Genomic DNA, 10,589 nt, shown 5'->3' on the forward strand with positions numbered 1-10,589 from the left:
TGATATATTGTTGGTAATTGGATGCGGTATAGTATATATTATTCATAGTTTACAAAACCAATAATTGAAAAAAAAAATAGAATACATAATTTGGTTTAACCCGAAAGATGAATATGTAATCTAGTTTGATTTTAAATGGTTTACTTTCGGTAACTAATGTAAGTTTTAATCAAAGTGATTATTTTCGTTTATTATTATTTTTAAGCTGTATCAGTGTGTACTTATATGAAATTAGTCCTCTTTAAAGAAGTTAAACATTTAAACTAATAACAAAAGTTAACTTTTTAACTAATAAAAAGTGTTTTTATAAATAACAAAGGGAACATTTTTACATATTCTTATAAAGTAATTAATTAAAAAATTAATTTAATTTAATTTTATCACATTGATAATATCATAATAATGATTCAGTGACACATGATTTCCATTTAGGGATTTATCCTTTCTTTATCATGTCTTAATGAAGATTCTGACATTGTTTGAAAATTTGGTCCTCCATTGATGATTCTTTCTGTAATACATCCATTTTTAGCAAGTAAATATGAACAACCTTATCTTTTCTTCGAAGGCTGAACAACCTTATCATTTCCAAATTAAGAGGAAAAACTTACTAATATGAACAACTTATATTATAAGAGAACGTTATATAAAACAAAACATTAAACAAAGCAAACTAAATGGATCAACATTTTATACAAAATTGATATTTGTACTAATTAACCATATGAAATGAATTATCTTTGTGCAAATCATCAAACTAAATTTTTGAAGGACAACTTAACATTATGTAATTCTAGTCGTATATTACATTATTTTTATCCACGAGACTTTAACCCTAGCCGCCAGGTAAAAATCCCATTGGTAATCATCAAACTAAATGAATAAACATATTGTGCCAATAATATATTTATGCACATTAAACAAATAATAATAATAATATATTATTATTATTACCGAATTATTAGTTATAACGGTATAAAAATATAACATAAGATACTTTGATTTTTAATCAATACGAATTGTGAAGTCAGCATTTAATATTTGGAATTGCGTGTGACTTAAGTGGATAAAAAGAAAAAACAAATGGATGGACCAAATAAAGAAAATAATCGAGTATTAATTTAACTCTTTTATTTTAGAAATTTTGTTTTTCTTAAATCTGATTAAATGTAATAAGAGATTCAAGTAATAACTTTAACATCTAGAAAACCAGTGATATACAAAGTTTTTTTTTTCCAGAACAAGTTAAATACTCCTATAACCAGTACCACACTTTGATTTTGAACTTGAACACCTACCACACTTTGATTTTGATTCGAGTCTTTTGATCCTATCTCAATAATGTTTATCAGAGCAACTACTTATAAGTGATTAACAAAACGCATGAGACATTCAAAACACTAACGCTAGGACATTATATCCCAACACCATCTTACATCAAAGGCTGTTTACATCTTACCCTCCTCAGACCCTACCATAGCTTTGCTATTGGTGGGATATACTGAGTACGATGATGATGATGATGATGATGATGACCATCTTACATCAAAGACTCGTATAGGCTTATACAAGTCATATCTTACATCTAAGGCTCGTATAGACTTATACATGTCATATAAATGTTAGATGGTTAGATGACATTTTGCCGAAAACATAAACAAGTCGTATATGAGTGAAAGTGAAAACTTTAAAAAATCTAAACAAAATTAAGAAGACTGAGATAATATGGCCTACACGAGGCGAGGCTTTGGACTACAAAAAAGCGCCTAAGGCGGGCTAAGGTGAGAGGAAACCTAAGGCGAAAACCTCATCGTCTTTGCCTACACAAGGCGACCAATGTTCAAAAGGCGAGAATGAGGCGGACTTTTAAGCAAAAAGCGGCCTGAAGCGAAGGTGAGAGGAGTGTCTTTTGTATACGGTTGGTTTTTATGCATAGAAATGCTGCACAACATGTTTTTTAAAGTTTACATGTAGATAATTTATATAATAAATCCTATATAATGCTTTAAAGTTTACATGCAGATAATTTATAAAATAAATCATATAAAATGCGTATTTATAGGTAAACTTTAGGCCGGGATGCTAAAAGCCTATGATAAATATTACTTGCGCCTCGTATGTGCAAAGCGTTCGCTTTTGTGCCTTGTGCTTCGCGCTTTGGTTTTAGACCCCCATCACTTTTGTTCGCTTCCCGCTTTTTAAAACCACACGGGGCATGTATGGCATATACGAGACATCTAATTTATCTACGAAAAACTATATGAATCTTATAAGGCTTATACGAGGAAGTAATTAAGTTGATAGTTAGGAGTGTTTCCGTCCAACAAGTGAAAGTTGGGAGGATATAAATCCAATAACAATTTATTTAAATACCATTTTAGACATGTTAAAACAAAAATTATGTCATACTACTCATACTATGGGTTAAAACAAAAACCGTTTTGAAAGTTGAGTGCGTAGGCTCGAATCCTTCATGTGCCATTGATCGAGGATTTGATTGACAAGTGGGACCTCCGATTTATTTATAGCAACCATGCAAATGATTCATTGGTACACCATTTTGGTGACTCAAAGCGAAAAAAAGTTTCGAGACTATTTTCGATTAACATATGGATTCGTTCTTTAAAAAGATTATTCATTTTGATTCATATTTAATAAAATAAATATGTTAATTATAAAATTTAAAATAGTTTCATTTATCTTTAGAGACCCTCAATTTTATAACATAAGTTGATACATGAAAATGTTATATTTATTTATTAAAAGAAAGTAACCAAAATATAAGTATCTTGAAACACATCATGAAAGTAACTTGATCTAAGAATATTTCTAAACAAATAATCATAGACGACATTACATACATCGGTCATTTTCAGATGAGCTTTTACAATTATGATGTGTATGTCATTTTCAGATGAGCTTTTACACCACCACATCATTGTGAACTATTACATATCCTTAGGCTATTAAATTGATTGTTAATCTTTATTTAATAAAATGAAAGTTAAAATACTAGAAAAAAAATCGTCATTGAATTAATTTATATTTTTGAGAAAAGTAAACTGTAAATACTTGGGATTTCTTTTGTTTTGGGCTGTTCCCTACTAGGTAGGATCCAAAATATTTTTTTAAGAAGGATCAACATGTTGTAAACCAGAGATGAGCGTTTTTGGTATCGGTATAGTACCGGTATTTCTTGAATTTTGCAAAAAATACTGGTAACGTACCAGTACCGAATCGAACATTTCAATACTGGTACCAAATATTTCAAATTTTCGGGATCGGTACCAGTACCATCCCGAGCTCATCCCTACGCCCTTTAACTTGAATAAAGGCAACTTTCTTCACCTCAAAGGCGGCTCAAAATCACATTTCAATTCCTTTATTAGATATAACAAACTTGTATGTGGCCTTCTTTTCGACAATCGAACCAAGCCTGCCTAGCGAAGTAGCAGTCTATTGAGCATGTTAAAGTACTTAAGTGTTAAAATATCGGTGTCACCTTCGCAACCAAATTGTGCAGCATAAAATGCCTGGCCCCTTCGATCTTGATTCAAACGTGAACACACGATTATAAGATGTGATCCCGAACCCATAACACATAGCCTAAATGTTATGTGTAAGTGTGGACCATAACACATAGCCTAAATGTTAGATACAAAGATCAACAACATTAAATTCATTCATTTCTTTGTTACACCCCTAATGACCAATAGCAAGTAAACTTGTCCATTATGTTACATTCTACTTGATTATGATTTCAAAACTTCACTTTCATTCACTTCATACTTCAAAACTTGTCCATTTGTTACCTTTTCCATTGGTATGAAATGAAAAAAAAAACTACTTTATGACAATTCGTCAACGAATCTTCATTCTCCTCAAAGACAAGTATGCCAAAAGCCGGTACCCAAATACCATGATTCCTAGTGCAGTGGCTTCCTTCAAACCACTGTCTAGTTTTATACCATCAATTACTGGACTTATGGTTTCATACTGCACTTTCAGAAGTAATCTGTATGTGTGATAATTGAACGACAAGTATCGTAACCATGCAATGAATATGGGGACATCCTGCAAAAATATCATCACATTAGTTCATACTGTTTTGTTGACCATGAGAACCCGTTAGGGAAAGTTTCCGGGCCCCACCAATACTCTACTAAGAGAAGGAAAGTTTTGAGCTCAAACCGAACCAAAAACCGAAAACTCGGTTTTTGAGTTTTTGACAGCAGTTCGGTTTTTATTTTTTCAGTTTTATCATTTGGGCTTAAAATTTTTAGGCTGGAAAATAAATTGGTCCAAAATTATTAATTTGGGCCTAAATCTTTTTGTTAATTAAAACCTAGTTGATTATTATGTATTTGGGCACTATTTATAAAGTTTTTAAAAGCTACTTAATATTCATAATAAAAATAAAATTCCATAAATTCGGTCTGGTTCGGTTCGGTTTCATCGGTTTTAACGACATGCAAAACCTAACCGAAAATTCAGTTTTTTACGAAAGTTGATTTTTGTTTCGGTTCTGTTTTTTCGGGTTTTCCTATTTCATGCGCACCCCCTACTAGGTAGGTGGACTATATTTTTATCCTAGTTGATCATTTTTCTTTTTACTATTAGTGTTTACCTTCACAAAATAACCACCAGCCAGCATGAAAGCCATTACAGTTACAGAAGCTAAAGTCGTTGCTTTCTTCAAGTCGGTCAATGTAGCACCAATAGCCAACCCGAGTCCCTGCCATTTTTGTTTCACAGTTAAAAAACTAACTTATAATTATATCAGACTCTCAGTAATAATGGTATACCTGAGCTGCAACTATACACAGGAAGACAATAACCATGGTTAAGAAAAACGAGTCAGCGGCTAGTCTCAAGCCCGCCATGAAGTAAACAACAAGAAGAAAAAGCATTGGGAGAAACAGATCAAGTGGAAGATCACTTGTTGTTCTTGCCATAAAATATGCACTTAATCTGTACATGTCTGCAGCTCTTTCCTTATTCAACATCGCGCATTCTTGTGGGAATGTGAAAATTGCTGTGAAAACCGGAAAAAATGCCCAAAATACAGCAATGAAAAATAACAATCCTGCCTGCAAATGAGAATGTAGACTTATGATTTTGATTCACTAAATATATTCATAATTTTTTTTTTGTTTTTTTTTGTAAATATTTCTTACTTGATTATCAAGGTCTTTTGGGCTGTGAACTTCTGACTGCCACCATAAAAGTCCTAAGATAACTGCAGTTACAAGAACTTGTGTGATTCTTAACCAACTAAAATAATCATGTCTTCTTTCCTTAATTCCTCTGCGGAACAATATCGAGTATTGTTCTCTCCAGCTAGCTCCCCATTCACGTTTCATTGAGTCGACGTTTGATTTGAGTTCTTCATCGACTGGTGCACTGATCATAAGTTGTTTTTTCGTTTCTTCAGCCGCTTTTGTCTCGTAGGCCTCCACCAAATACTGCAAGTAAACTTCAAAATCTTTTAACTTATTCAAACTTAAGTATGTTCTGCATTAAGTAATTTATAAGAATTTAAAAAGCAGTGTAACCCAAATATTTTAGCCTAAATGCATAATAATTAATTAATTAATTACTAATAACAAAAAGATTTAGGCCCAAAGTTTTTGACTCAAACTCATTATTTTGGGCCACTTTTGTTCGGCCCAAAAATTTTCAAGCCCAAAGGATAGAATTGTTTTCAAAAATCGACACTTTCTATTTTTTGGGTTCGGTTTAAGCCCAAAACCGGCCCATGCACACCGCTGGTTTATGCTAAACAGGTGATGATATGCTATGTTTAAATATGTTACTTACATCATGTACAACAGATGGAGCAGGTTTCCCATTTTTCGTTTCTCTTTGTGAGTCGCCTACGCGGTCCTGTAACTCTGAAGGTATAGAAACTTCATTCATGTTCCCGTTTGCAAGATCTAGCAAAAACTCTGCGGGATTCATTGCGATTAATGGAGAACATCCTATTGATGAAAAGTATGTCATTGCTTCGGATGCTTTCCCATAATAAAGCAAGCTCCCTTTGCCAAGTAGGATTAGTTTATCAAATTTGTGGAATAGTCGGCTCGATGGCTGGTGAATCGTGGTGATCACAGTCTTCTCTGTCTGTAATAAATGTGTCGGTTTGGGTTATGTTTTATCTTAAATCGGTCAAATAAAAAAAATTCAGCTTTATGAAAAAGTAATTATCTTTAATTTTTTTTTCTTTACAAAAGTGGATAAAAAGTGTTTGTGGGTCAACTCAACCAGGTTTGACCGTTGTGACACGCACAAGCATACCTCGGCTATGTCTTGTAAGAGTTCAATGATTCTCAAAGCAGTGGTGGAGTCCAAGCCGGATGTCGGCTCGTCAAGGAACAAGAGGGAGGGATTGATTATTATTTCGAGTCCAATGCAAACACGTTTTCTCTCTCCACCCGAAACACCCCGAACAAAAGTGCCTCCTATCATTGTATCTTGACATCTGTTTTAAGGTGTAAAGTTAGTTAAAACTATAAGTTGGTTAATTAGTTTGGTGTAGTTTTAGATGTTTTAAGATAGTTATAATGTTTTGCAAAACTTTACCTCTCTAATCCTAGTTCACGAATGACATCGGCTGCTCGTTTTTCTTTCTCTTGTTTGGTTAACTTCTTTGGGAGTCGTAGACGAGCCGCGTATGTTAATGTTTCCTTCACTGTTAGATGAGGAAACAAGATATCGTCTTGAGTTACAAATCCGATCCTGCAAAGACATTTGTTATTAGTATCCAGTAGTGGTGGCAATCATGTAGGGGTGTGCATATATGAAACCAAAAAAACGAACCCAACACAAACACACGGTATTGTTAAGTAATTATAAAAAAACAATAAAATGTGCAGACGTAAAAATTTAACTTTTATTTTTCGAATGTTAAGTAATTTATAAAAATAATTTTAAAATGTGTAATCAATTAATCATTAATTAACGAAAACTATTAGGCCAAATTAGTTAGAGGCCCAAGTTCAATATTATGGGCCAATTTCTGGCCCAAAATTTCAAGTCCAAATGGCAAAATCGAACCAAACTCATTGTGAAACCCGAAAAAAAGGAACATCGAACCGAACTCATTGTAAAAACCGGAGAAAAAAAAACAAGTGGTTTTTTACCTTTTCAAGCCCCCAAAAACCGAATTTTTGTTTCAGTTTGAGCTCCAAACCGACCTATGCACACTCGCATTAAGAACGGGCCGATTTGGGAAATTTTTTTGCATATGGGTTCATTTGGGTCAACTCAAATTAGACAACGGGTCAATTTGACTATACTCAAGTTATACAATGGGCCAAAATGGGCTAGCACCACCCATACTTAATAATGGCACATCTAAACACAAGTAGAACAAAAACACACAAACCTGCTCTTTAGAAACTTGGAGTATGGCTTGTCGTTGTAAGTGATTGATCCCCCAGGAGCAGGATCCGTTAACCTGCCGCCAAGTAAGCTCAGAAGCGTAGTTTTCCCGCTTCCCGAAGGTCCCATTAATGCCAAAACTTCACCAGGATTCACTGCACCACTTATTCCATTCAGAATATCCTTCTCTACTGTAGATGTCATTCCTTTAATCACTACCTTGTATGTCACTTCTGTAAACTGCATAACATATAAAAAATAGATGACTTGTGATATTTTTGTTCATTTTATCAAGTTCTTTATATACCTTTTATTATATTATATTGAACTAGTCTTGTTCATGGTTTTATAAAAATGTTAACCTTTAAAGTTTAATAATACCTTAAGATATATTGGCAAGGTGGGTTCTGTCTGAAACTTCTTACGCGTTCCAGCTTCAATGTCTTCGGCTGTTAGAAGCTTATTAACATCATACGTTTGCAACCGATTCATGTTTTCAAAATTCTATGTCCTATACTCCTATCATCATTTTGTTACTAGTTTCCAGTATTAAGTCTGCTAATGTCAAATCCATTTTCTTCTTTTCCACATAACAAGTAGACGTGGGACCCACCAAAAGGCGACGGTAGATATTAAAACTTAAAAGGATCAAAGTTTTATACAAGATTTTTAAAACTTGTGTCTTGTTTTTAGCTTACAAATTGATGCATGATGATAATGATTATGCATGTTGGGGACCAAGAGAAAATAACAGCTAAAAGATTAAAGATATCAAGATGACAATAATAATTCAAGGCACCATTTCATTGAGGACTATGCAGAAAGATAGTGGGCCATGTATATGGTCCACTTTAGAAAGTTATGGGGGCCCATTAGTCTACTTTGGGCCTGTCAACTAGCTAGCTGGTTACAGTTGTATGGTAATGGAATGGTGACACTTGTTATTTGTTTGCTCTTTAAATAATAAAAATAAACATTATCAGTTTAGTGTTTCATTTTCTTTCTTTTGAGCTACTTTTCAGCTGCTTCTTGTTATATAGGTGCTTGTTGTCTTTTTGCCAACAAAAAGGTTTTCATCATGTGACCAAATCGCAAAAGTTATTAACTTCATGTCATTTCATGGCTTCACGCTACAATATATTAGACGTAAAAAGTTTTGTTTATATAATTTATGTCTCGTAAATGTAAACAAAATACTTTGTTTTGAATACAATACCGTTTTCACATCTTGATGACAAAAAGAAAAAAAAAGAAAAAGTAAGTTATGGATTTAAAAACTTTTTAAAAGTTATATACACACCAAATTATTAAAGAAAAATCAAATTATGTGTTTAATGAAACAAGAAAAAGTAAAAAAGAAAAGAAAAAAAAATATATTATTCAAACTTTAAAGCCAGTTTGACAATTAGGTCTATAAATCACCTACAAATTCTTATGGCTTTCTAAACAATCTATAAATGCAAAAAATAACTTAAAAAAATATGAAAATCTTAACTTATATGTATGTTACCCTTATTACATTGCCCTACCACTAAAAGCATGTTACGATTATGGCATTGCCTTAACTAGTTGCATCACATTACTTGCTATTCACGTCATGTCTTCTAGAAATGAAAAGTGGGATGAATGGATGAATGAGTTTTTTTTTGAAAAGGCGGTATTTTATATAAATAAATAAAAACAGTCCTAACAAGTAGCTAGAACAAAAAAACATAAAACATTACAAATACAATAGAGGGTTCTTAAGCCACTCGATCCTAGAAATATTACATTTACGATTTCTGCTACTATACCATGGATGAATGGATGAATGAGTTAATGATAATACTTACGTATGTCTTCATCACTGAAAGGTCTTGAATCCGCAATCTCATCCGGAGGCATAGTGAATCCCGTGAACGAGAACGAGAACCCTAAGCTAGCACTAGAAGCTCGGCTTAATGCGGCCCCACTACCGACATCATCAAGATCAAACTTCATTTGAGCACTTCTTGTCTTTCTTATGTGTGTATTGTTTTTGCTACTGCCTCCACTTCGGCCCGGGGATGCAAGCACCATTTGTCTACTAGACTTTCTTGAATGTGTACCACTGCTACCACCGCTGCCCAATTCTGTACTGCCACCTCTAAAGGTTTCACTTATTTGGGGAAGTTGATCGGATTGTGTTCTCCATAACCCTAAGCTCGAAGTCGGTTTCTCCATAGTTTCCCTAGTTGGTTATCATCAATAACATATATGTCACATAAAATATATAAACAAACAAAAACAATTATACTCAGTAAGATCCCAGTCTTATCATGAGAGGATGAGATAAGATAATAAGAGCAAATCAAGAAGATAAAGAGAGTGCACCCACTTAAACCTTAACTCAAAATAACTTTTCTTATATATATACATAGAAACACAATATCATGTGAACTCTAAACCATTAGCTAGTATACATATACAAGGGAAGGTGTATTTATACAATCCCTATGTATATTCAAGTTATTTATTTACCTTGATCATGTTAGTCATAAAACAACGTGCTAGAGAATTTATATAATCTTTAGTAGCTTTATGACTTAAACATGATCAAAGATTTAAGAAAAAGAAAGTACTTTTGATCAACTCATGTTAGCATGCTATTATAAAACCAGCAACTTGTGACGAACAAAACCGTCACAAATACCTGTTTTTATAGTAGTCGAAGAAGGGTAATATTTGAAGTTCATAGAACTCTTTACTTACCAAAGAGAGAATTGAAGGAATGAAGACTTATTGTATCAAATTTAAAGAGAGAGCAGACCAAAGTGAAGCTTGATTCACTTACTTTGTTAGGCAGCCACCTCCAACTATATGCCCTTTTATATAAAAGCCTAATAATAGCAACTTTAATGAAATGACAAAAATGACCCTAGCACATCTTGAAATAAAATGAAATTATAATTTCTGTATATGATTATGTACATCACTTGACAAGATGTATAAATGCATTAGATATTCATGATGAAACATTTATTATGACACCGAAGGCGGAACTTAGTTGTATAATTCACTTTCAAATTAATTTCCCGTACACGTGTTAAGTGGCCAAATTCGATTTTATTTTATGTTTGCATTTGTTTGACGAATTCGTTTCATTTTTCTTGGTTTGTTTTGAGATCAGTTGAGAAGTCAGTTTTTTAAACTTTTAGCAATAAATTTGGTAGGGTAAGTTTGAAGCT

At 33.0% G+C, this 10,589-nt stretch overlaps 1 protein-coding gene across 1 annotated transcript; it reads right to left on the reverse strand.

Annotated features, from left to right (window-relative positions):
* Window positions 1-3,652: 3,652 nt before the first annotated feature.
* LOC143622935 (ABC transporter G family member 22-like) lies at window positions 3,653-10,175 on the reverse strand. The gene is made up of 11 exons (XM_077093946.1): window positions 10,110-10,175; window positions 9,216-9,592; window positions 7,765-7,832; window positions 7,388-7,623; window positions 6,583-6,738; window positions 6,298-6,481; window positions 5,821-6,123; window positions 5,178-5,465; window positions 4,806-5,090; window positions 4,628-4,735; window positions 3,653-4,074 (listed from the first exon to the last, which is right to left on the reverse strand). Exons 2-11 carry the CDS (start codon window positions 9,583-9,585, stop codon window positions 3,862-3,864), a joined length of 2,211 nt encoding a protein of 736 aa, XP_076950061.1. The 5' UTR covers window positions 9,586-9,592; window positions 10,110-10,175; the 3' UTR covers window positions 3,653-3,861.
* Between the last annotated feature and the right edge of the window lie 414 nt (window positions 10,176-10,589).

Source organism: Bidens hawaiensis, unplaced genomic scaffold (assembly GCF_021521415.1).
Source record: "Bidens hawaiensis isolate Kalapana, Puna unplaced genomic scaffold, B.hawaiensis_p1.1 tig00003244_1, whole genome shotgun sequence".
Classification (NCBI taxonomy): Eukaryota; Viridiplantae; Streptophyta; class Magnoliopsida; order Asterales; family Asteraceae; genus Bidens; species Bidens hawaiensis.

Bases quoted from the DNA above. Each gene is read 5' to 3' on its own strand.
- LOC143622935 (XM_077093946.1), bottom strand. From the start codon at position 9,585: ATGGAGAAACCGACTTCGAGCTTAGGGTTATGGAGAACACAATCCGAT. The intron at 7,624-7,764 runs GTATTATTAAAC...TATGTTATGCAG, and splicing joins CCTTGCCAATATATCTTAAG to TTTACAGAAGTGACATACAA. The intron at 6,739-7,387 runs GTTTGTGTGTTT...ATGTCTTTGCAG, and splicing joins TCCAAGTTTCTAAAGAGCAG to GATCGGATTTGTAACTCAAG.